The sequence below is a fragment of the Centroberyx affinis genome, unplaced genomic scaffold (assembly GCF_046629955.1).
Source record: "Centroberyx affinis isolate AG114_WGS23_722 - 3 ecotype Tasmania unplaced genomic scaffold, CSIRO-AGI_Caff_v1 ptg007322l_1, whole genome shotgun sequence".
Lineage (NCBI taxonomy): Eukaryota > Metazoa > Chordata > Actinopteri > Beryciformes > Berycidae > Centroberyx > Centroberyx affinis.
In genome coordinates this window covers 64,284-90,378 of record NW_027283698.1, presented here as the reverse complement: position 1 = coordinate 90,378, position 26,095 = coordinate 64,284, and the positions used below count along the sequence as shown (strand labels likewise).

The following is a 26,095-nucleotide window of genomic DNA, read 5'->3' as shown; positions in this document are numbered from 1 at the left end:
GCTAATTTTGTATTTAAGTATAAATTGACACTGAATAATTAGACGCCCCTCTTAACCTTTGCGAATCGCAGAGACAGAGAGAGGGGAAGGAAATGGAAGGATAAGAGAGTAAAGAGGGAGAGGAGATAAAGGCGAGGAAGAGGAAAACAATGATTTTTTATTTTTTTATCTTCCTGCAAGAGGTGGGGGGTACCTGGGTCAGCATCTCACACCACCACATTAAAAAAATGTATAGGTGAAACACTGATCCAGAACATGGCTTGTAGTACAATATACTTTATATCTGCTTTGCTTAACACAATTGGACTTCATGTCCCTCAACAATTAATTTCAGTTGTGCTTTTTCTTGTACCAACTTTTTATTCATAGTATTCTGTTACATCACCACACAGCCATCTTGATAGGAAAATAACAGGTGATTGTAATAAATTAACAGGTGATTATAATCATATGACAGCCACAGCCAATGAGCTGTGCAGATGGTAAGGCACCATATTGGTAGGAAATGCTTATGACATGGGAATACGATGAATAGTTTCAGCTATGTTCAAAACCACCTGTTGGGTTTTTCCAGCTTTGGTTCTTTATTTTGGTCTTTAAGTTGATTTTAACTTCAATTCCAGGAAGCATTAAAAGGGTCTTAAAAAGTCTGAAGTTTGGCTTTCTGAAACCTACAGCTACTCTGAATGAATTGACAGTTTAAACAATACTTTGTCCCTTTTCACATAAAGTGTTGTCATCAAGTTATACATCAATTACAAACACTACAGTATTCCATTCAGACTTGCTTCCTCTTTCTTAGGAGAGGTTGCAGGCTCCATCCCGGACATCGTCTTCATGTAACGCAGTCAACCCATCCGTCTCTCCACCCCTGGTCAAGGTGAAGGACGAGCCCTTGGACGAGGAGTACGACCGGGCTCTAACGTCCTCTACAGCTACAGCGAGCATTAAAGATGAGCCTAACACTGCAAAGGTAGGGCACACACTTCTTTTTCCACAAGGAGCTCTTGCCCTGGGTACTGGTCTTCTGTGGTCCCCATAATCTTAATAAAAAAAAGGGGTCAGGGTCAGAGGGGCTATCAAGCAAATAGGGCACAGGTGCGGGGCCAGGTAAGTTGTCAGTCTCCGGTGTGGGCAGCAGAGGGAGCTAGCGCGCAGGTCAGTAGCAGCCAAACACCACCATTCCCCTCAACACTTCCCTGGATGTGTCACAGCATGTATCCAGTACAGTATACAGCCACATAAGGTTGAGGTATGACATAATGATCTAAGTTGGTCATTGATTTTTTTTCATCATGAAGTTGTTTTTCATGATACTAACATCTGAGCTGAGTATATGCAAATGTTGAGGTAGTGGAGTGACTACTTTCCGGTGTTCAAGTGTGGACTCAAGTCTTGATGAGGTAGAGTCGGACTCCAGTCACAAATTTGATGACTTGGAACATTTGGAAATTACTTGAGACTTGCTTGTGACTCATACGTGATGAATGAAGACCTCCTTGTGACTCGAGGACTCACATTTTTTATATGTATATGTGCAAGAAAATTCTAACATTGTTTATTGCTCATTGTAGCCTGCTCCGTTTCACTCTCTTACTCACCCACACAGCTACAAGCTACTGAGTAGAGCTGCAACGATTAATCGATTAGTTGTCAACTATTACGAATTTATAACCCATCTCGCCTTGAAAATGATGCTTGATTTAAAAAAAAAAAAGAATGTTGATTTCAATTGGAATTGCAGATAAATATGAACGTCTAAACATACTTTTTTTTTTTTTTTTTTTTTTTAGACTGGGTAGAGGAGACACCGTAGCAGAGGTTCTGTCTGGATTTTATCCTAGTCCAGCAGGGTTACATGTAGGTCCAGAAACAGGGTCTTAACCTCTACACTATCACTGTCTCACCGTCTCACCATTCTGCTGTTGACAGGACGACTTAAAGATCGGTTCGGTCTTCTCTGTGACGGGAAACTCCACATCTACAGCGACCGAAATGCAGACCACGCCCCCCCTCCTCCCCCCAGCCTTGCACATGGTCTGCTCCCACTGCAAGAAGAACCTGATGAAAGGACAGACAGCTTACCAGAGGAAGGGCTCCCCAGCCCTCTTCTGCTCCACTTCCTGCCTCTCCGCAACACTGCCTCTGATCAAACCAGTCACCAAGAACTGCCACTACTGCTTTAAGTGAGTTTGGTAGAAAACTGTATTTTTTTTCTTGCGTTTCCAAGCTGTCTGTATCTCATCTTTCCACCTTTTCTTAGGGTGATTTTAAAGAAATACACTTTATTTTAAGTGTGTGAGGGAGAAAGAAGGAAAGGAGAGAGAAAGAACATACACTCACCCAGCACTTTATTAGGAACACCTGTACACCTGCTTATTCATGCAATTATCCATTCAGCCAATCATGTGGCAGCAGTGCAGTGCAGATCATGCAGATACAGGTCAGCAGCTTCAGTTCATGTTCACATCAAACTTCAGAATGAGGAAAAAAAGTGATCTCAGTGACTTTGACCGTGGCGTGGTTGTTGGTGCCAGACGGGCTGGTTTGAGTATTTCTGAAACTGCTGATCTTCTGGGATTTTCACGCACAACAGTGTCTAGAGTTTACACAGAATGGTGCGAAAAACAAAAAACATCCAGTGAGCGGCAGTTATGTGGACGGAAACGCCTTATTGATGCGAGAGGTCAGAGGAGAACGGCCAGACTGGTTCTAGCTGACAGAAAGGCTTCAGTAACTCAGATAACCTCTTTACAGCTGTGGTGAGCAGAAAAGCATCTCAGAATGCAACACGTCCAACCTTGAGGCGGATGTCACTTTGGTAGCCGGTTGACACTGAGCTGAAAGCTGATGCCTACCCAGTATTAGTAAGGTGTTCCTAATAAAGTGCTCGGTGAGTGTATCTGAATCAGCTAAAAATGTACACAGTTAAATGCATTCCAAAATCTCATGTTGGAGGAGAGGCATGCCTTGGAAGTTGTTTGAAGTGATCATAGAGCTATCTGGCTTATAAGTCTCCCTTTCCACAGACATTCAAACGGTAACCCAGGTCTTTCAGATGGATCAAAATTTTATCCTCATTGAGGCTCATCAGGTTACTGTAATCTGACTGAGGTTGTTACTGTAAGGAGCTGGTGCTCAATAAGTCCCACTCACTGAATACCAGCCTGCATGTAAACATGATTGTCACTGATTTTGGATCTTTGCTCGATCTCCTCTCTCCCCGTTCTCTCAGGGTTATACTGCGGCCTCAGGACGTCATCCTGGCTCCGGTGGATGCTAATGGCACTATGAAGGACTTCTGCGGCCAAACCTGCCTGTCCTCCTTCAACTACAAGAGGAACATCTCCACCAACATACCCCTCCAGCAGATCGCATCCAAGTCACTCTGCAGCATTTGCACCAGATACAGCATTGTAAGGAAAATGGAACAGCATCTTAAAAATCTAAATTGCCTTTTTTTTTTCTTTTTTTTTCTTTTTAAGAATGAGCATTAATAAAGTTAGTCATAAACTTTATTAGTAGAGCTGTTTTTGAAAAAGATAAATAAATAAAAGCCTGTATATGTTTGTTTAATGTTGATAAAGATTTTTATGATGGTATGAATTCAAAAGCATACATTTCAAATTGACTGATGAATGTATTCTGGGGTGATGGCCATCAGTTGATATGAGATGACACTTCAAGTTTGTCCTGCCTTGTTAGATAATGTTTGGCTTCTTAAATAAAGTTTCTGTTACAATGTTATGATTGAACATATATACCACATATCAAAGGTTAAAAGGAAAATATTCATGTCAAGATATAAATATAGAGGTTGTACATACAAATGAACAACTTTTTAACTCACTGCCCCTATTACCTTTATTTACATAAAATGAAATGATGTTTTCCTGAAGTAACAGCCACACTGCTCATCCCTCCTGCAGAGCAAACATGAGGTGATCCTGAACGGTGCTGTCCACAAGATTTGCAGTGACGCCTGTTTTGGCCGTTTCCGCACGGTCAACAACCTGTCCATGGCTAGCTGTCAGAACTGTGGCTCCTACTGCCAGAACAAGCCCTTCGTGCTGAAGATGGAGGACGGCAACAAAACCCTGTGCACGGCAGAATGTCTGGCCAAGTTCAAAGAGGTATGGAATTCCCAAATCAAAATTGGCATCATTGGGCAAATAAAAATCAAGATAAGATGCAGCTTTAAAGGAATGGTTCACTCCTGCCCAGTGCCTAAAATGTAAAATGCAATGGGTTGGATTGATTTTGTGATGTGTGTCTTGTATTACTTGGCAGAAAATCAAGACACCCCAGCCATGTAGCATGTGCCATACTTCCCGGCTGGTGTCGGACATGACCGAAAACAAAAACAGCGAGGACGTGGTGGAGCTCTTCTGTACCAGCAGCTGTGTGATGGCATACAAGGTCCAAACTGTCAGTGCATCAGGTACTGGACATTCATTTTGTCAAGAAAGTGTCTCTTCCTCGCTCTGTCCTGCACATGTAGACAATGGATGAATAAAACGTCCCACTCTAAACTTGTGGCCACTGGAACTCAACAGCCTGTAATTCTTGATACCAAAACACTCAACGCACTTGAGGAGGTGCGGATCGAGAACGTTCAGCCTGTGCTACTTTTTCTCCTCTTTGTCTCTCTCTTGCTTACCTCCATCTCTCTGCCACCCTCTCTCCTCACTTCTCATCATATATCAATATTTGGGGAATTAAAGAGAAAAAGTAAAGCCTGTAACTTTGCTTCTGCAGTCTTGGTCATGTCTCTTATTAAACCCCCCTCCCTCCTCACAGGTGCTCCATTGTCTTGTGACAGCTGTGGTAAGACCACAGTACCAGCCTACCACCTAGCCATGTCAGATACCTCCATCAGGAACTTTTGCACTCTACCATGTGTCATGGCTTTTCAGGTAATATGGCCTTCAGACTATACAACTTTTAAAATCCCAACAGACTGTGAAAACAAAGTACTTCATGGGTCTACCCGGACCCTAGGATCCGAGACCGGACCCGGGACCCGTATGGGTTCAGGTCCACGTTTTATTATGGTCAATCGGGTCCGGGTCGGGTCCCATTCTATTACCGCGGGTCCTGGGTCTGTTTATCATTATGTGTAATACCCGAGTGGATCCGAGAAGACCCGTGATCAGCGCTGATCACGTCACAAGACGAGAAACGCATGGAAGGGCTGTGTAACTTGCGTGATGATTAGGCTGACCTAGGATCAGATTACAAGAGCGAAAATAAGGTGAAAAAAACCTTGAGCAGCGCCAGAGAGTTGGAGCGGAGGAAAGGCGCAAGATGGATACCTTCTTCACTGAGGTGAAAAATAAGCTAAAAGAAAATTAATATAAAGAGGTCAAACCTAGCGGCATCTCTTCTGTTGTAGGCTACGTAGCTGCTAGATTCCATTATGGAGTCTCACTGTCATCTACTGGACAAACAGTAGAACGGCACAACTTGGCAAGTCTTTCTGTTATTTTGTTATTTTATTAGGCTACCATATGTTGTATCCGACATGATAAACGTTTTTAGCAGTAGAACAGCATTTTTAGTAGCAATTTTAATTACCAGGTTTGTTGGGTCCATAAAATAGACCCAAGACCTGTCTCGGGTCTCGGGTCTCTCTCCTCTCGGACATGCGTCAGGTCTGTAATATCTGGGGCAAAAATGGGTCGGGATATATATATATTTTTTTAAATAATCGGGTCCAATCGGATCTCAGAATGAATTTCCCGGGTCCATTAGGGTTCAGGCCATCATTTTGGACCCGTGAAGACCTCTATTTCACACTGAACACTCGCAGATTTCTAGTATCTCTGCTGTATGGCCACACAAACTTAAAAATGAGTTGGGGATAGGGATCACACATTTGATGATGAGGAGCATCACATGCTACAAGACTCAAATGTGATGGGGTTTACCAACACTCAAATGTCACAGAGTGCTCATGTAGCTGCAAAATAGTGCAACACTAAACATGAACAGACATTTGCCTTTTTTTTTTTTTTTTTTCTGCATCTCAAGCTCAACTACAACCATGGTTACTTTTCATGCGCAATATCTCAGACACCACTGATCCGATTTAGCCAAGGGGAAATGATGCATCTCACCGCCACATTTAGGCATTCAAAATTACACTGATTGGCCCAAGGGGGAGCTACAATTACAGCTCAAATCAAGGCGACATATTTGTTACTGATTGGCTTAGATGAGGACTACATTATTTGTGGCGGAAGACAAGTTTACTGCAGCCTGGATTTGCTTTGCAGTCTTTGTTTACTCTATACTAGATACTGTATCTTTTTGGCATAGGTTTTCAGTCATTACTTTTCGCTTTTCTGTGCTACAGGAGAAATTCAAGAAGACGCAGAAACAGGTGAATGTTTTCACTAAGATGCCAGTGGCCCCCATCCAGTTTCAGGCCGCCGCCACCCCCAACCAAAACCAGCTCGACGTTCCCAAAGGCCCAGCGAAACTGCCATGCTTCCAGTGCTACCGCCTCATAAGCACTAAACCTGAACTCATCCAGATCAAGGTAACCTGTATGTGGGAGGAATTACTTTTAAGAAAGACATACAAACATGGCGTTCTGCCTTGAGAGCTGAAATTTTGTGGATGTAGAACTCTGACTTAGCTAAAACAAACTCTGTGTGTTTGTGTGCAGGACAAGCTGGTTTTCGTGTGTAGCTTGGCCTGTTGTCAAGAGTATAAGAAGGTCAACTGTGTGACGGGCCTGTGTGAATACTGTAAGATCGAAAAGGTCACCAGAGATGTCAAGAGGATCGACAACAAAGACTGCCACTTCTGCAGTGACGGTAAGAAGACAGGCAAAAATGTCCACAGGGCTAATGCAGGGTTTTGTATTGACATGTAAAAACAGTATGGAAATGCGTAGGGACACTGAGCCTCTCCTGTCTCCCTTCCCAGGCTGTAAGCTGCTGTATAAACACGACCTGGCCAAGAACTGGGGGAAACACTGTCGCTGCTGTGCCTACTGCTTCTCCATCTCCAAGGTGCTGGTGACGGGACAGTATGGAGGAACGACCGAGGAGTTCTGCTCGGACGACTGCAGGTCCAAATACACCATGCTCTTCTGTCATGTAAGCAAGCCTGAATGCTAGAGTTGGTAAAATCATAGTAATAGTAAAATAATGATGATGATGATGTGGATGCCCTGCTCTGCCTACACATTTATTCTCTTCTTTCTCTTAGGTTGCCCAGTGTGACACCTGCGGTCGCAAGAGGAAACTGATGCAGACTCTTCCCATGCTGGGGGAGGTCAAACACTTCTGTGACCTGAGTTGTCTGCTGCACTTCTGCAGCAATAAGATATTCACTCAGGGCCAGATAGTCACCAAAGGTACGTCTTGTTGCTATTTTATATTTGCCTGTTTTGTTCCTTTTAAGATTAATCTCAGAATTCTGACTTTAAACTCAGCTTTCTGAGTTTAAAGTCTCTGAAAGTTCTGACTTTCTTCTGAGAATCTTGGAATTTTGACTTTAATCTCAGGACTCAAATATAAAAATAAAGTCAAAATTCTGATAATCTCAAAACTCAAATACATTTTTCACGTGGCCCTAATCCTCTTCCGTAGAAGATGATTAATACAATGAGATTATTGAGACCCCCCTATTCGCCCCCCTTTTGCTTTTGAAAAATTTCTCACACCAGAGTTTTTATGTTTTTACACATTGGTTTGAGCCTCCTGTTACGATTGTTTTTTTTTAGCAAAGTAAATGGGATATGAACCATTACTCTCAAAATAACATGAGGAAGTTCCTGACTTAATAACCACTGAGGCAAATCTTGATTATCATTCAAATTAGATTTGCATTATCTCTGTTCTTTGTTTGTTCTCTCCCTTCCTGTTTGCTGCCTCCATCTCTTCGTCCCCTGGATCTGCAGGTACATTGGAGGCTACTCCTGTCATCGCTAACGTTGTCTCACTTGCTAGCGCTCCGACTGAGCAGCCCAATGCCTCTGCCAGCACTGCCCGGCAAGGTATACACACACACTCGCCTATGTATTTATTATATATTTGAGATTTACATGAGAGAGAGAGATGGCGCATATACTCTAGATCAGTCTGTCCTAACTCCCAATTTCACCCATGTGGACGTCAGTGTTTATTGTGCAGGTTTGCTCTTTTTTGCTGACTCATACTCTGTCATTGTCTCCACAGGCACTGTCCTTAACGTTGAGACAAAGATCCTTGGACATGTAAGTTGAAGGAATGAAAACAGGCTTATTGCTGCAGTGTCCTTGAGCAAGACACTGAGTCCCTAACAGTGTCTTGGTCAAATGGTTCAGTTTTATCAGTGGTGAAATGATCAGGTCCCAGTCAAAAACAGCACAAGAATTAACCATGTCTGTTCAATACTGCTGAAATGGCCCTGCTGAAGTCGTCCATTTAGAAACACAACCAGCTGTTCACAGCTCCTGTTGCCCAAGAGCTGAGGACCTCCAATATGGCGGCCACAGGGTCATTATTATTACTTTATTATTGTTTGTGGTATTATCATTATTGTTAATATTATTTTTCTGTCCTTCAGGCCAGTACTCAGACAGATGCAGTGAAGGCTCCTCCTCCTCCTCCTCCCAAGGTGCTGAAGAACAAGGCCCTGCTCTGTAGACCGTTAGTCCAGAACAAGGGAGTCTCCTGTAAAATACACACAGTCGACACTGAAGCACAGACAGGTAACACACACACACCCAGACAGGAGTAAACTAGTAAACATACAAATTAAGAAACATAGGATCCAAAACAATTTTTCTTTTTTTCCCCTTTTTTTACAGTTATACATCAATGAAACTGTTTTTTCAGTGTTGATTGACAACTAAAGAGACACCCTGGCTCCCTAACTTGGTCTTTACTTTAGTATCAGAGCCCACATGCATATCCATGGCCACTCATATGCACAACTATGTGCTGGAAGTTTTTAAGTTTATCAGAAAGTGTGCATTCTAGATTTGCACATCCAGATTAAATACTTGCTTTGTTATCATCTTAAAGCTGAAATCCGGGACTTTTTTCCAGTAATAAATAGTTATCTTATCCATCTGAACCATGGAGTCGGGTTGCACAATACCAAATGGTCTGCTATAAACTAACGTTAGCTAACACAGGTTACCTGAGCTGGGTAGCCAAGTGCCACTAGCTAGTTACCATACTAGCCGACCCAAAGAGCTTACATTCAAAATAATTTTTGGCCAACCTGACTGATATGCTAGTGGCACACACTGTAGGCTGCTGTTACTGTCAAGTTGAAATATGTACACTATCAAAAGTGATGTTATTGCCTAATTTCATTACAGAAGTTATAGTTGCTGAAAGTCGAATGACCTGGTCCAGGGAAGCCATTTTTACTAGAGTGGGAATTGATGGCACACGAGCGACACTGGCTGCTAAACCTTCTTTGATAATATAATACTTCTGTGGCTGCTTGGTTATTTACTCCATCGCAAGTACTCGTGTACACACACAAACACATACACTCACACTCTTTTGGACTCAGATCTCTGATATTGTCTCTCTCTGTCTGTTCTCTAAAGATGACCTCTTCCCAAAGGTGATAGTCCTGCCTGTCCCAGTGCCAGTGTTTGTGCCAGTGCCTATGAGCATGTACAGCCAGTACACCCCCAAGCCCATGAGCCTGCCCTTACCGGTATGTCAAATACCCCCAACACCCTAGGGCCAGATTAGGCTAATTCCAGTTATTTTCAATTTAGGCCTTGTCTTGCTAGTTTTTGTGCTTTTACACATGCACTCGTCTTGTCTCCTCTTATTCCTCCGACCCCCATTTATATTACACTACTTCATTTGGTTGGTCTGAAAAAAGACTCTTCTATGTTCGCTGTTCCAGGGAAATACAGAAGTGCAATGAATGGTTTCAATTTATCCACAGACATATCCCACATTTTATGTTCGGGAACTCTGCGCCGCATGAAAAATACTTTTTTCCCAAACTGTCTGTCACAGCTGCCTGTGCCCATGTTCCTTCCTGTGACGCTGGACAGCGCTGAGCGCATCGTGGAAACCATCCAGGAGATCAAGGAGAAGATCCCATCCGACCCCTTCGAGGCAGAGCTCATCCTCATGGCTGAGATGGTGGCCGAGCAGGATGAGGGTGATGACAAGAAGAAGGAGGGGCAGAAGGATCGTTTGGTGGAGAAAGAGAGAGACAGGTCAGAACCTCAAGCCCCAGATGGTAAGAATTTTAATTTGATTACATGAATATTTCAAAGCAAAAGCACAGTTTTGGAAAGTCTGGAAAAAATATTGCTGTCCAGTCCTGATACACATGGCTGCACATTTTATTCAGTTGTGATATTTGTTGATGTGAAGAACAGTCACTCTCTACGGCCTAGTTGATCATTACATTACCCATGCTTTATCAGCATACTTTGTATTCAATGATTGCCTACAAAAATCTTCAAATCCAGTCAAGAAATAATGGTCTGGCAAAAAGGATGTTTTTTTATGGAACTTGCGTATGAATCCTGGATCAAGAGTTCCTCTGATGTCTCCATTTTCCAGATCACACCAGTAACTACAGCGATGACTTGGACACAGATGACCTGGCCAGCTTCCTCAACAACTGGGAGGACCCCCCCTCTGACGCCGGCTTCAGGTCACCCAGTCGACCGTATGCCCACGAGAAGCTCCACCCAATCTTAGACGTTCCTGTGGGCATGCCCAGTGAGCCTTATTCTGAGCCCCCGCCTTCAGTCCCGCCTCCCATGGACATCGAGGCCGACTTTACTATTGGTGAGAGGACGAGCTGTACAGATTTGGTGTTTCCTCACTTATTTTATGTGTTCCAAGTCTGTTCCAAGATGTTTTCTGATGTTTCATGTGGTGTCATTGGCAGAAACTCTGGAGCTGATGGCCCAGCTGAGAGAGCAGCCCCAGCGCCCCCCCAGCCCTCCGCCTGCCGCTTCACGACGACGACAAGCTCACAGGAAAGCCAGGGACAAGAATAAGGTAACAAACCTCCTGGGGAAGGAGTTTAGATGCTGCTCATGTCTCCAAGATTAGAATCTGTTTTATTTGCAAAAGAGAAATTTGGGGCTTAGATACTGCTAATATGTTAAGTTCCGCCTAATGTGCCCAAAATAAAAGTAGATTGGATTTGCACAGTATCAGTATTTGTCTTGCCCTGATCTTACCTGTGGTCTTCTCTATCCTAGGGTCGTAAGTCGAAACAGTCGGCTAAGACAGCTGAGGCAGTGACATCTCAAAAAGGCTGTTCCAACAAGGCCGTGTCCAGGGAGCCCCCCAAACTGAAGAGTCAGTATGGAATTGATGCCTGGAAGAGCTGGATCCAGTGGAGGGAAACCCAGCCCAACGTGGAGAAGCCACGCTTCGGCTGTGAGTCTGAACAAACAACAAATACCACTTGGTTGACACTATAACCTCCTGGTAGACCCTTTTCTCCCACAGACCCAGGCCCTCATAGCTTTAGAACTTATAACTTTGCCATTTGGTGAGCACTTTTGTCCAAAGCACCCAACAGTGGCATGAATGCTTTAATTTTGATCGGCCTCAGTTGAAATCAAACCAAGGGAATGAAACTCCTAATCCTGGCAGTATTAGTGCTATACTGTACCCATTAAGTTAGACAAGAGATGAAACCCCTTACCACCCATGCTTAAAATGTATGTACTCATAGTAATGTAAGCTGGTTAGGATAAAAATCTCCACCAAATGTCCTATGTTACGTTGTCACAGCTGGGGATAGTTTAAAGCCCCTGGAAATTATTGGGCTGTATCAGTTTTTATATATCTTCACAAAGATTCTTGAAAAGTTTGACTTCATATATCAAAAACAAGCTTTTTGCAACTTTCATAACCTTAACTGTACTGTAAGTCACTTGGGATAAAAGTGACCACCCAAAGGAATGTTATGTTTGATAAAATCTGTCCTCGTTTTATCTTTGTCTTAGCTCGTCCCATGGAGTTGAAGGAGGATGTTCTTCGCTGCACCACAGCAGAGCTGAGCTACGGCCTCTGTCGCTTCATCACCGAGGTGAAACGACCCAACGGAGAGCCATACTCACCTGACAGCTTGTTCTACCTCTGTCTCGGCATACAACAGGCAAGACAGACAACACTGTGCCTGTGTACATACACACAGCCTGTTCTACCTCTCACTCGACATATTACAGGGAAGACTTAAAGCACTGTACAACCATGCATATACATGTATGTTTGAAAAACTAGCACACTGCCCAAAATCACACACACACACACGATGGGGAGAGTAGCTGCTAGACCACCGATTGCCCCTGCATTGGTTTTAAAGGCCCTTCTCTTTGCCCAGGAAACTGTAGGCCCTTCAGAGACTGTTTGTACGTTGACAAGTAACACCAAGCATAAATAAAGTCTCCTACACTACCTGACCCTGTACCTACTCTTATCCCTAGTTCCAAACATTACTCAATTTCTAACGTAGCGATTGATTTCAACAACAATCGAATGGGACAAAAGCGAATGGGACAGCTGACATTGCTGACCTGAAACACCCCATTCTGCAGTTCAGAAACCAAACTGCATCAACAATTATAGGTTAAAGGGACGGTTGATTGTGCTGGCTTGAAATGGCCCGCTTGGCAGTTCAGAAGTCGAATCTTACTTTGCTGTTTTCATCTTTATGGCTAAGGCAATCTACAGTGAATACCATCCAAAATCACAATGGGACATCTGTATACACTCACACCATTCTTATTGCTCTGTCTGACTGTAACCTTTTGTCTCTTCGTAGTACCTGTTTGAGAACGGCCGTGTGGAGAACATATTCACTGATCTGTTCTACAGCAAGTTCTCCATGGAGTTCACCAAGATGCTGAAAGATTTCAAACCCAAAATCACAGCCAGTGGTAAGAAATCATCCACATCTGCTTTTGTCTTTCCAGCACCACCTCTCACATACAAATATACCCACATGTACTTTCGTCTGAGCGACTCAGCTTGCTAGATTTTTTTCTCACCCCTTTCTTTTCCCTCTCCCTGTCCCTCCCTCTGCAGGCTACGTCCATTCCCGTGTGGAGGAGGAGTACCTGTGGGACTGCAAACAGCTGGGGGCCTACTCCCCCATCGTCCTCCTCAACACCCTGCTCTTCTTCTGCTGCAAGTACTTTGGCTTCACCACAGTGGAGCAGCACCGCCAGCTGTCCTTCGCCCACGTCATGCGCTGCACCAAGACCAGCGCCAACAACACCAAGACCACCTTCCTGCGCTTCTACCCTCCCATATCCATGGACGAGCAAGAGGAGCAGCCGCAGACAGGTACGATTAGGGCCGGGTGTCAAAAAACATTACCCATTAGTACTGTACCAATGCTTGATGTCAAAATCGATTTCACGGTATGAAAATGCATAAAAAATCTTCTAAAAAAGAAATTTTGTAGTGGATTCTTACAATTGGATTCTTACAGTGACTATTCTAGTATATGGACCTTGCCGATGACTGTGGTCTGATAGTGGCCAGAAAAACATTGTATATACTCTTCAGATGCAGATGGTGTCCCGGCCAAGAAGCGTAAGGAGGAGGAGAGTAAAGAGGAAATCCTGGAGATGATAGAGAACAGTGAGAACCCTCTCCGCTGTCCGGTTAGACTCTACGAGTTCTACCTCTCCAAGTGGTGAGTGCATCACCCCCCTTCTCTTTCTATGGCGGGTCCAAGATTTAAGGTTTATGCTTTTATGCTTCTTCACACACTAAAGTTTAATTTAAAGCTGTTGATTCTATTGATTCTAAGGCTATCTAACGTCCTCCTCACTTCAGCTCCCTTTGGGAATACATCAGGAATTTAACTAGCCACTTCAATTTTCGTGTTTTTTGACTTCACATGTTGCAAATGACTGCTGATGGACACACATTGGCTGTTACACTGACCAGTTGTGTTTAGCAATGATGAGCAGCATTTCATGACAGAAATTCAAACTATTGACTATTGTCCACTATTACCAACTCATGTTTGTCCGCAGGGTATATGTAGTGATTTGTTGGATTTTTGTCTGTTCATCGTTTTTATCGTGTTTCTATGCTAAACCATGTGTGCTAAACAAAATTTTCTCATGGGACACTGCGGATTGAATTGAACCTCACTGATACAGGTCGGTCTCGCTGATCACTAGGCTTCCTCGTTGACGCTAACATCTTCCTGTTCCCTTTTCTCTCTCTCCATCCAGCTCAGAGACGATCAAGCAGCGCACCAACCTGTTCTACCTTCACCCAGAGCGCTCCTGCGTTCCCAACAGCCCCATGTGGTTCTCCTCCACCCCGCTGGACGACAGCACCATGGAGGCCATGCTCATCCGCATCCTCACCGTCCGAGAGCTGCACGTCAAGACGGAGAAAGGGGGAGGGGGGCAGCAGCAGACACCAAATAACCCGCTCTTTATACCTGACAAGAAGGACGAAGAGGAGGATTCAGAGTGATGAAAAGAGAAGTGACCTTTTTGTGCTTGTTTGAGCATCAGTTTATGATGAAAAATATATGGAAATTGACTCAAATGCACATTTAAACGTTCCAATGAACAGAAATTCAAGTCAGACCTCCATTACCACAAGAGGATCCTGTAACGCACATTTTATTGTTTAGCTGTACTGCTGAGACTTTAGGACTCACATGTAAGACTGGGCTCAGCATTCAGACTGTTCTTTTACTACTGCTCAGCAGGACACAGAGCTGTTCTACTGCGTTTTGTCTGCTAAGTGGTAGCTTCTGAAGAGGAATACTACTCTGGTGAAATGTTTTCCAAATATGTTCAGTTCCATTTGTTATGATTCCTTCAATCCCTGTGCAACCTGGACTCAGATTATTTTTTGTTTTATACAAGGTTCATACCAGCCTTCCCCCAAGGCAGGGTAGATCTGTTTGGAGGAGCTACCACCAAAATCGCCCAAAAAAAATAAATATTTCTGTTGGATTCCGTAGAGAATTTTAAAGGAAAAATCCACCGTGAAACACTTTTAACACATATTTTTCTTATTCCTGTGGTCAACTGGCCAAATGTGGATGACATCATGTCACGTCGAGATACTTGTAATGCAGCTACAATGGAGGTCAATAGCAGAAAATTTTCTAAAACATCAACGGTAAATGTCAGGTTTTGGTGTCAGTTCCTGGCGGGGTGTACACGCAAGGACTTCTTTCTAGACCCACCATTTTGCACCGACATTCAACTGTCGTAGAGAGAAATCTGTCTTTGAAAAGGCAGAGAAACCAATTACAGGAGCCTCAATAGACCAGAATGCAATGCAATGAGTAGTGCATTGAGTAAAGGGCACAACTCTCACTTTTTCTCAACTGGAAGAACACACTCATGCTCTTAATATGGTATCATTATTGCTCTCCACCTACATATATAACCCTCAGCTGAATACAAGAAGATACGTACATCAGGCCCGTTCTCTGGAGGTTGAGGAAAGTCATTCTGGGAAATGTAGGAAAGCACTAACTGAAGTAGATTGGAAAAGTGGGTACAGCAAAAAGTAAATTACAACACTTCCTCACAAAATAACTGAAATGCATTGAACATCAGATTGATGATACATAACAGTGTAAGAGTATCTGAGGGTGGATTTTTCCTTCAATATTATGGTTTAATTGCTTTTTAAGCGGCCTTTCCACAGTGTGAGCAACAGACTAGTTTACACACAAACTTCTTAATTGTTTGTGCGTTGAGTCTTTCGTTTCCCACTGTCACTGTTCCCATTGTCAGATCACTTTAGTTCGAAAGGTTTAGTCACTTGAATGTTTATGATTGCAGATGTGACTCAGGATTTGTTGGTCTTCTTATTTTTGTTTTGTTTTTGTAAAATGTAAGTATTAAATAATATTCCTTGTATATTCTTTTTGCCTCGTTATTCAAAATGAGAACGAGACTAATATTGTTGATCTGACCTGTTGCAGTTAGTGGGAGGAAAAATGTGATGATTGGGGTTTTGATTCAGTCCAGAATATGATGCTGTTGAACATTACTGTAAGACACATGACAAGGTTGACAAACTTTTCATGCAGTTTCAAACACCAACTTGACATATTTACCGTTTTATTGGTGACATTCACAACATGAACAGACATCTTGAATTGAGTCTTTATGATCGACATGCTAGCTCACTCAGTTTAAATGCTTCTTCTGAAACACTGACTCTTGTATTTCTGACTTAATTTTTGCATATCCAAGACCCCTGTGTTATGCATTTGAATATAACAAGATAAAACTTTGAAATGCTGCCCCCTACTGTTCCATTAATGTATATCTTGGCTGTATACCTTTACCTTCAGTCTTCAGAGTCTGCCTGGTTGGCAATGTTCTCACAATATTTTTTGTATTGTACATTCTTTTTGAATAAAAAAAGTTCAAAACAAAGTTGTATTGCTGTTGGCTATGCAGGTATATGAAATACTGCAAATGTTCTCTTTGAAAAAGGTGTAGCAAAGTTCAGGTCTCTAATAGGTACAGTCAGATAATATATAATAATATATATAATAATATAATAATATATAAACTGCAAAAAACAGGAGCTCTCTTCATGGAGCAGTCTTACGATGATTTGGTATTTCTTGTTTTCATTCAACAATATTACACCGCAGAATTTATTTAATTTAAATGTAGCGTTAAATATTTAAACACTACATTTTATTGATGCAATATTATATGTTTTATTGATGTGATGTACGTGGAAGTGATGTGTTTTAACTGGCAAGACCAAAGACGATTGTTCTGCTTTGGCTGGACATTATTATATTCTCTTTATTTTTCTGTTCTAACAAATTAAATGGAGGTTTTCAAACTAAACATCAGCATCCCACCGAGTGGTGATGTGATGGATTAACTTTGCTCATTCACTCACATTTACTTTCCTTCTCATTCACCACTTGCTCATTAATTTCTGCACTCATAAATTCATTATTATTCATTATTCATTATTCATTCACTCACTAGCTGGGTTAGAAAGCTGTCGGCTTGTCCTTTGCTTGGGAAGAGTCACAGTTGTAGGTAGATTACGTTCTTCGATGTATGTATGTGTTTCTGTGTGACTGTGTATGTGTGTCTGGCTCTGTGTGCGCGCGTGTGCATTTCACCTGACTGTGTACTGTGAAGTATGTAACGGATATCCTCCCGTTTTTTTCTCTAGGCCTACATGTCCTCATAAAGCATATAAACCAGTAACCGAGTGTGTACGCTCGCTGCTTGTACGCCCCCGCCACTGAATGAGCGCTATTGATTGGCTGAAGATATCCACGATCACCGATTTGATGCTTTTGAAGTCAATCAAGAGAGTTACAATCACTGATTGGCTGCTAAACCAGTCATTCAGCAGAGTGCCGTGACGTCACCGTCGTGTCGGGCGGGCACGAGAGGACAGAAAACATGGCAGCAGTGCAACACTTCTAACATTGTGCTGCTGATTTGGGATAATGAAACAAAGGTGGGTTGTCTGTGTGTTAACAAACTAGCTTGCTAAGTTTATATATTCACTAAAATCAGATGCATTGCACAAGCACCAAGTGTCAAGCACTATTAAGTCATGTTAGTAACTGTTTGGATTGTTAGCGCTTGCTACTAGCTAACATTAGCTTTCTAGCAAGGAATGTGTATCAACAGCAAATAGCTTAGTATTAAAACAAAAGTGTTTCTACTGTCAAGAGATGTGGGTATTAAATGATAAAAATGGTCAATGATGAAAGTGTCAATGATAAAATTTCAAAACCTTCAGAACAGTGAATGTTCTGAATAATTAGCTTATTCATTTGACTTGGAATGGACGTAAGTAGCTACTGCATGTTTTTCAGTTTTAAAGGAAGGGCCATTTACATTTACAAAGTATAAAGTAGCCATAGCCACACTTTCGCCATAAGCAACAGAGGTCTGGAGAAATTTAAATCCAATAGCTGGATAGAAAAGGGCAGCGATGCTGTGGACTGTTGTCATCATTCAAACCAGTCAAAGTTTACTAAGATGGAGCATGGCACTGGTGCTCACTTGTTTACTGTTGTAGGGACCACAAGGAAATTGCTGAAGTTAGCTAGCTTGCAAAAAAACAATAGACAGCAAAAAGCCTAATTGACAGTAAATACACCATCAAATCACTTAGATGTTTGTTGTGTTTGCAGTGAAGCGCATACTGCAGACAAAAAAGCAAGCATTACCTTTTGCAAGGAAAAACATATAATGGACGACCAGACTTCTTCAAGGCTTTAGAAGAAAAATATTGCACCACATCAATTACAAAAGCCTCAAGATGAAGCCTGAGCATCACAGATATGAAATATTTAGCAAAATTTCCCCCTGTACTTTACCCCCCTTTATTTTTTTTAAGATTATTATTTTTTGTAGTAATGATTTTATTATGATTAAAAACGCATTTTTAGCATTACAGTGTGAGTGTGAAAGGTATACAGCTAACATGATGTGGTAAAACAATGGTGGCTCACTGAGTAGAGCGTGTACCATGTAAGGCTCAGTCCTTCCCGCAGCGACCCGGGTTCGAATAATTTGCTGCATGTCCTCCCCTCTCTCTTTCCCATACCTTCCTGTCTCTCTCACACTATCGTTGTCTAATAAAGCATAAAGTGCCTAAAATAAATCTTAAAAAAAAAAAAAAATCTTTAATGACAGAATCGCGACACATCTATCCTCCATCACTGCTCCTTTAGTCAATATGGTGAATGTTAGTCAAATTAGAAATAGTTGTTTCATTAATGATATTTTGCTCCCACCATAGATGCTTCGAAATAGGATGGGACCCTTGGAAGACGTGAATGATGATGACAGCTACTACAAAACTACGAAATAAAGAAAATCTTTTTTTTTCAAGGAAAGCCACACCTGTGATTATTAGCAATGAAAAAAATATCGCCAGGCAACGAGATGACTTCTAACTATGGGGATTCCTCTTGTCCGTGGCGCTCAAGGGTGAGTTTATGCTATATTAATTATATACTTATATAATTAAGTATAAGTATATACTTAAGTATAAGTACTTGGGCTGTTGACATACAAGCTGATGGACACCATATATTATAATCAGTTTTGACATGATTGCTCTGGTCTTTTAGCTTGCTGTGTTTTTCTTATCTATACTTCTAGTAGCTATATTTGCCTATTGTGAAAAATGTCTGTGTGCAACAGGTTACATCCTGAGATGAGATGTGTTTCATGCTTGCTATGAGCTCATAATTGTAGTGAATGTGGCAGTAGATATTTCTTCAGATATTTTTCTGGGATATGTTGGCTATTTGTTCAGAGAGCTGAACAAGCTGCACACGAAGTCAAAGAGGGAGAAAGAGAATGTGTGTAATGGAGGGAAACTGAAAAAAGTGAGCAAGGAATGAAGCTATAGTACATCAAGTAATATAAAAATGTCAACAGTTAACATCAACTTATTAATGGCATACTGGGGCGTACTATCAAGCAATTGTTTCAGCATTTGTGTGTGTGTGTAACATTTGTTGTTCATATTTCCAGCCAGAGGAACTTGCCAGTTCTGAAGAATCCTGCTCCTATGAACCCTACATACCTGACAGTGCACCAAGTAGTGATGGTTGTTTCACCACCATCAATAATCAGAAGCATCCACATTTTAAGAAACAACATGTCACAGAGTCATATTCTTCTAAGGAGAGGACAGTGTCTGTGCCACAACCCAGGGATACTTCCTGCTTCCAGCAGGAGGACAAAGCTGCTTACAACTCTGACGAATCCGGCTCAGATAGAGACAGCATACCAGATGAGATTGTGCCAAAGCCCAAAGGCTCTCGTTGCACCAATAAAAATTACTGTTATGTTTGTGGGAAGGCTCTATCTAAAATTGCTCGTCACCTTTTAAAGCATAAAGATGAGGAGCCTGATATTGCTGAAGCATTCGCATTACCTAAAAATTCTAAGGAACGAAAAATGTTACTTGAGAAGTTACGAAACAAAGGTAATTACCAACATAATCAAGAGGTTTTGCAGTATCACAGTGGACAACTGAAACTGAAGAGAAGACCAGCAAAATCACACACCTCATTGAGCGCCAAACAATTTGTGCACTGTCTGTATTGTAAAGGCATGTTTCTTCGTAAGATACTGTGGCAGCATATGCGCAGATGCCCCTTCAAGACTGCCATGGCCACACAAACAACTGGTAGGACTAAAGTGTTAGCTTTGGCTACTGTTGCAGAGTCAACATTCTCCCAACAAATTACTTCTGGTGTGTGGAAGATGCTCGTAAACATGAAGCAAGATGACATCGCATCTGTAGTTCAAAATGATTTCCTTATATTGCAGCTGGCCCAATCTCTCTACAGCAAGTATGGACAAGATCCAACAAAGTATGAATACATCAGGCAGAAGCTCAGGGAAATGGGAAGGCTCTTGTTAACCTTGAGAAAAAATTCAATATGTAGCTTTGAGGAGGCTATAAAACCTAACAATTTCTCCAAAGTCATTGAGGCTGTCAGAGAGGTTTCCGGTTTCGATGAAGAGATGAACTCCTATCACAAACCAAGTCTTGCACTGAAGTTGGGACATTCACTCAAGAAAATTGGTGACATTGTCCTCTACAGGGCCCGCAAAGATGATAACGAGCAGATGATAGATGAAGCACAGACATTTACAAGACTTTGCTCAGAGGAATGGGCTGAACTAATTTCCCATACTGCTCTTGCTGCTGTGAAAAAATCAAAATTCAACAAACCATCTACCTTACCATTCACACGAGATGTACAGCTTTTCTACCAGTGCATAGAAACAAAATCAGCTAAAGCAGTTGAAAGCCTGACGATGTATGAGTGCCCACCGGTTTATGCAGCACTTGCCAAAGTGACACTCGCAAAAGTAATTATCTTCAACAACAGGCGTGGACAAGACATTTCAAAAATGACACTCAAATCTTTCAAGGAAAGGGACCAGACTGAGCTCCATGAAGACAGAGGTGTTTGCCTGTCACAGTTTGAGCAAAAGCTATCCAAGGTAGAAGTTATGAGCCAAGGTGACAGAAAAGTTGCTGTTTTGTTAACCCCTGAAGTTGTCAAAGCAATAACATTGCTTGTAAACAAAAGGGATGCATGTGGTGTACATGGGGACAATCCCTTCTTATTTGCAAGGCCCAGTTGTCCTACTAGCTTCTACCACGGACAGTCCTGCATCAGGATTCTGACAAATGAGTGTAGTGCACAGAACCCGGAGTATCTCAGGTCTACATGTCTTCGTAAGCACATTGCAACACTGTTCCAGATCCTTCACCTCAAGAATAACGAGCTTGAACGACTAGCAAACTTTTTGGGCCATGATATTCGGATTGACAGAGACTTTTATCAGCTGCCAGAGGCAACTACAGAAATTGCAAAAATCTCAGAGCTACTGCTGGCAGCGGAGAAAGGATCTCTTCCGAAGGTCCAAGGAAAATCTCTTGAGGAAATTGAGATTGAGGGTATGTGCCCGATTTAATATATGTGTTATCTTAGTGTGTGTGTGTGTGCCAGTAAGAGACACAGCATTTGTACACATATTTAGCATATATATATTTGCACATGCATATTTAGCTTTTTGTCAAGATTAATTGGAACCAGATGTGGAAGGGGGCAAAGCTGAAAATGGCATTGATGAGGAGGACAATGAAAAGTCTTATCCCGCTCGATTTAGGGGTATGTAATGAACATGAGCTCTCTCAGTATCCACTGGTCAATAATGCCTATTTCACAGTTTTTCTTTTTTGCTGAAATTCAAACGAAATGTCAACATAGAAAACTTACCCTCTCTACCTTTGAGTAACTTAAAGCCCTTTTCACGCATAGAACCCATAAGATTGCTGTGTTAACTTTCCCGGCAACACTAGCGGTTTCCCCTGTTCACACTGTAGCTACTGTCCGTAAAGTTTCCATGTAGATAGGTGAGACAAGGCGGATTGTGGCGTTTAAGGTATGCGACGTAAAATGTAACTTAGATTACAGGATTACAATTTAGATTACAGATGTTTATTTCTTTCATAGGAAAAAGGAAAAGCAACAAGATAACCAAGGATGAGGCCACCAGCTCCAAAGGTGAGGTATAGACACCATAGGTGGATTGTTTTGTTGTTGCTGATTTACTGGTAGTGGTACTGTTCACATTACTTCAGGAGGCATGTAGAGTGACCTAACTTTCTCCAGTCAGATTGGTGTTAGTCAGAAAGTCATATAGTTCTAATTGTCAAGATAGATTTTGTCCAGCAATAACATACTGTAAAGCTTGCAGGGCAGACTTGGTTGCATAACTAAATTCTCCCCCAAGCTCATTTGGTTCCAAGGTGTGATATCAAACTCTTTTGGTGTATTGACCTATGAATGTTAAAGAAACTGAACTGGAACAAACAGAGAGGGAAAAATTGAGAACAGATTCTCCCCACCCTTCTCAGAGTTTGATTGCACCAGCAGCCGACAAATCTGGGGATCTAAAAAGTGAACAAGTTTGGGAAAATAAAGAAACTGGGGAAGAGGAGGTCCGTTCTCATGTACCTGTATCTCTTCTAGATCCATCCCCCTCAGAGGATTGTCTTTCTGCGATGGAGTCGGTCAGCACAGTTTCATCTGTGAGCGGAGGTGAACCAGGCAGGACCACTGAGTGCGAAAAAGAGGTTGCTGAGATGAAGAATGACAAAGGAGGCGAGGAGTTGAAGGCAGACGAGGAAGGGGAGAAGGACAACAGCTTAGAGGAAACGCCTATGAAAAGTTCTGTCAGTGAGGACACAAACATGGACACAACATGGATGGACATGGACACCGATGAGGACATTGCCACGATGGAAGAAAATGAGGGAGATGGTGACTCTAGTGACTCAGCAGGAATGCCTATGGTAACGGGTCTCGAAGATATGACAAAGCAGCAGGAGGACAATAAGGAGATGACTTCTAACTATGGGGATTCCTCTTGTCCGTGGCGCTCGAAGGTGAGTTTATGCTCTATTAATTGTTTTGTTTTTGTTTTTTTAATTAACAGGGCAGCTGTTTTGCTATTTGTGTTCAAGTACTTGTGCTGTTGAAATAAATGTTGATGGACACCATATATTATAATCAGTTAAGTTTTGACACATGATTGCTCTGGTCTGTTAGCTGTGTTTTTGGCTGGACCGCAACAGCGGGGCCAGCCCTATAAACTCGAATGTCTGTGACTGACTGACTGAGTGATGAAGTTACACCATTGGTAGGCTGTGGCACGTGGCACACCCATACACGGTCCAGTCATATACTAGGTTTTGACCTAGTCTTGTTCTTTTCTATTCTCCTAGTAGCTATATTTGCCTATTGCAAAAAAATGTCTATGTGCAACAGCTTACAACCTGAGATGAGATGTGTTTCATGTTTGCTAAGGGCTCATAATTGTCGTGAATGTGGCAGAGTAGATAGGCCTATTTCTTTATCCTTTCTTCTGGGATATATTGGAATATAGGCTATTTGTTCAGAACAAGCTGCACACAAAGTCAAAGAGGGAGAAAGAGAATGTGTGTAATGGAGGGAAACTGAAAAAAGTGAGCAAGGAATGAAGCTATATAGTACATCAAGTAATATAAAAATGTCAACACTTAACATAAACTTTTTAATGGCATACTGGGGCGTACTATCAAGCAATTGTTTCAGCATTTGTGTGTGTGTGTGTGTAACATTTGTTGTTCATATTTCCAGCCAGAGGACTTGTCAGCTTCCAGTTCTGAAGAATCCTGCTCCTATGACCTCTACGTACCTGACAGTGCACCAAGTAGTGACTCTGATGATTGTTTCACCACCATCAATAATCGGAAGCGTCCACATTTTAAGAAACAGGTCACAGAGTCATATTCTTCTAAGGAGAGGACAGTGTCTGTGCCACAACCCAGAGATACTTCCTGCTTCCAGCAGGAGGACAAAGCTGCTTACAACTCTGATGAATACAGCTCAGATGGAGACAGCATACCAGATGAGATTGTGCCAAAGCCCAAAGGCTCTCGTTGCACCAATAGAAATTACTGTTATGTTTGTGGGAAGGCTAATTCTAAAATTGCTCGTCACCTTTTAAAGCATAAAGATGAAGAGCCTGATATTGCTGAAGCATTCGCATTACCTAAAAATTCTAAGGAACGAAAAATGTTACTTGAGAAGTTACGAAACAAAGGTAATTACCAACATAATCAAGAGGTTTTGCAGTATCACAGTGGACAACTGAAACTGAAGAGAAGACCAGTAAAATCACACATCTCATTGAGCGCCAAACAATTTGTGCACTGTCTGTATTGTAAAGGCATGTTTCTTCGTAAGATACTGTGGCAGCATATGCGCAGATGCCCCTTCAAGACTGCCATGGCCACACAAACAACTGGTAGGACTAAAGTGTTAGCTTTGGCTACTGTTGCAGAGTCAACATTCTCCCAACAAATTACTTCTGGTGTGTGGAAGATGCTCGTAAACATGAAGCAAGATGACATTGCATCTGTAGTTAAAAAAGATTTCCTTATATTGCAGCTGGCCCAGTCTCTCTACAGCAAGCATGGACAAGATCCAACAAAGTATGATTACATCAGGCAGAAGCTCAGGGAAATGGGAAGGCTCTTGTTAACCTTGAGAAAAAATTCAATATGTAGCTTTGAGGAGGCTATAAAACCTAACAATTTCTCCAAAGTCATTGAGGCTGTCAAAGAGGTTTCCGGTTTCGATGAAGAGATGAACTCCTATCACAAACCAAGTCTTGCACTGAAGTTGGGACATTCACTCAAGAAAATTGGTGACATTGTCCTCTGCAGGGCCCTCACAGATGATAACAAGCAGATGATAGATGAAGCACAGACATTTACAAGACTTTGTTCAAAGGAATGGACTGAACTCTTTCCCCATACTGCTCTTGCTACTTTGAAAAAATCAAAATTCAACAAACCATCCACCTTACCATTCACACGAGATGTACAGCTTTTCTACCAGTACATAGAAACAAAATCAGCTAAAGCAGTTGAAAGCCTGACGATGTATGAGTGCCCACCGGTTTATGCAGCACTTGCCAAAGTGACACTCGCAAAAGTAATTATCTTCAACAACAGGTGTGGACAAGACATTTCAAAAATGACACTCAAATCTTTCAAGGAAAGGGACCAGACTGAGCTCCATGAAGACAGAGGTGTTTGCCTGTCACAGTTTGAGCAAAAGCTATCCAAGGTAGAAGTTATGAGCCAAGGTGACAGAAAAGTTGCTGTTTTGTTAACCCCTGAAGTTGTCAAAGCAATAACATTGCTTGTAAACAAAAGAGATGCATGTGGTGTACATGGGGACAATCCCTTCTTATTTGCAAGGCCCAATTGTCCTCCTACTAGCTTCTACCACGGACAGTCCTGCATTAGGATTTTGGCAAATGAGTGTAGTGCACAGAACCCGGAGTATCTCAGGTCTACATGTCTTCGTAAGCACATTGCAACACTGTTCCAGATCCTTCACCTCAAGAATAACGAGCTTGATCGACTAGCAAACTTTTTGGGCCATGACATTCGGATTGACAGAGACTTTTATCAGCTGCCAGAGGCAACTACAGAAATTGCAAAAATCTCAAAGCTACTGCTGGCAGCGGAGAAAGGATCTCTTGCGAGTTTCCAAGGAAAATCTCTTGAGGAAATTGAGATTGAGGGTATGTGCCAAATTTAATGTGTTATCTTAGTGTGTGTGTGTGTGTGTCTCAGTAAGAGACAAAACACTTGCATATTATATATGTATACATATCTTGCTTTTCTTTCAAGATGAATTGGAACCAGATGTGGAGGGGGGCAATGCTGAAAATGGTGTTGATGAGGAGGACAATGAAAAGTCATTTCCCTCCCGATTTCGATTTAGAGGTATGTAATGAACACAAGCTCTCTCAAAATCCATTGTTCAGTAATACCTATTCTTCTCTGTCAAATGTTTTTTATTTGAGCATGTTGACATATATACACATACATGAGCACATATATCCATACAAATATACATGCAATTAGAACGGAATATGCTCTTTCATTTTCTTTGAACAAATGTATATAATACAAATAACAAAATGCAAGAGAAATAGAAATAAATAAAACGCTCTCTGCTCTCTCCTATTCCTGAATCCCCCCCCCCC

General features: G+C 42.0%; 1 protein-coding gene and 1 long non-coding RNA gene across 2 annotated transcripts in view; both read left to right on the top strand.

Annotated features, from left to right (window-relative positions):
• Positions 1 to 16,333, top strand: part of LOC139639472 (zinc finger MYM-type protein 4-like) — a 29,486-nt gene extending 13,153 nt beyond the window's left edge. The window contains exons 6-28 of the mRNA XM_071513573.1: positions 803 to 973; positions 1,933 to 2,186; positions 3,236 to 3,416; positions 3,930 to 4,133; positions 4,291 to 4,441; positions 4,801 to 4,916; positions 6,359 to 6,544; positions 6,674 to 6,824; positions 6,937 to 7,109; positions 7,222 to 7,369; positions 7,916 to 8,011; positions 8,193 to 8,230; positions 8,563 to 8,707; positions 9,563 to 9,675; positions 9,990 to 10,218; positions 10,548 to 10,778; positions 10,882 to 10,994; positions 11,201 to 11,381; positions 11,957 to 12,108; positions 12,775 to 12,889; positions 13,038 to 13,298; positions 13,530 to 13,653; positions 14,204 to 16,333. Coding sequence (XP_071369674.1) covers positions 803 to 973; positions 1,933 to 2,186; positions 3,236 to 3,416; positions 3,930 to 4,133; positions 4,291 to 4,441; positions 4,801 to 4,916; positions 6,359 to 6,544; positions 6,674 to 6,824; positions 6,937 to 7,109; positions 7,222 to 7,369; positions 7,916 to 8,011; positions 8,193 to 8,230; positions 8,563 to 8,707; positions 9,563 to 9,675; positions 9,990 to 10,218; positions 10,548 to 10,778; positions 10,882 to 10,994; positions 11,201 to 11,381; positions 11,957 to 12,108; positions 12,775 to 12,889; positions 13,038 to 13,298; positions 13,530 to 13,653; positions 14,204 to 14,453 — 3,783 coding nt within the window. The 3' untranslated portion in view covers positions 14,454 to 16,333. The remainder of the gene's footprint in view (positions 1 to 802; positions 974 to 1,932; positions 2,187 to 3,235; positions 3,417 to 3,929; positions 4,134 to 4,290; positions 4,442 to 4,800; positions 4,917 to 6,358; positions 6,545 to 6,673; positions 6,825 to 6,936; positions 7,110 to 7,221; positions 7,370 to 7,915; positions 8,012 to 8,192; positions 8,231 to 8,562; positions 8,708 to 9,562; positions 9,676 to 9,989; positions 10,219 to 10,547; positions 10,779 to 10,881; positions 10,995 to 11,200; positions 11,382 to 11,956; positions 12,109 to 12,774; positions 12,890 to 13,037; positions 13,299 to 13,529; positions 13,654 to 14,203) is intronic.
• A 5,019-nt stretch (positions 16,334 to 21,352) lies between these two features.
• Positions 21,353 to 22,652, top strand: LOC139639471 (uncharacterized). The gene is made up of 3 exons (XR_011694872.1): positions 21,353 to 21,440; positions 22,000 to 22,050; positions 22,519 to 22,652. It is a non-coding gene; the product is annotated as an uncharacterized lncRNA (long non-coding RNA).
• The last annotated feature ends 3,443 nt before the right edge of the window (positions 22,653 to 26,095 follow it).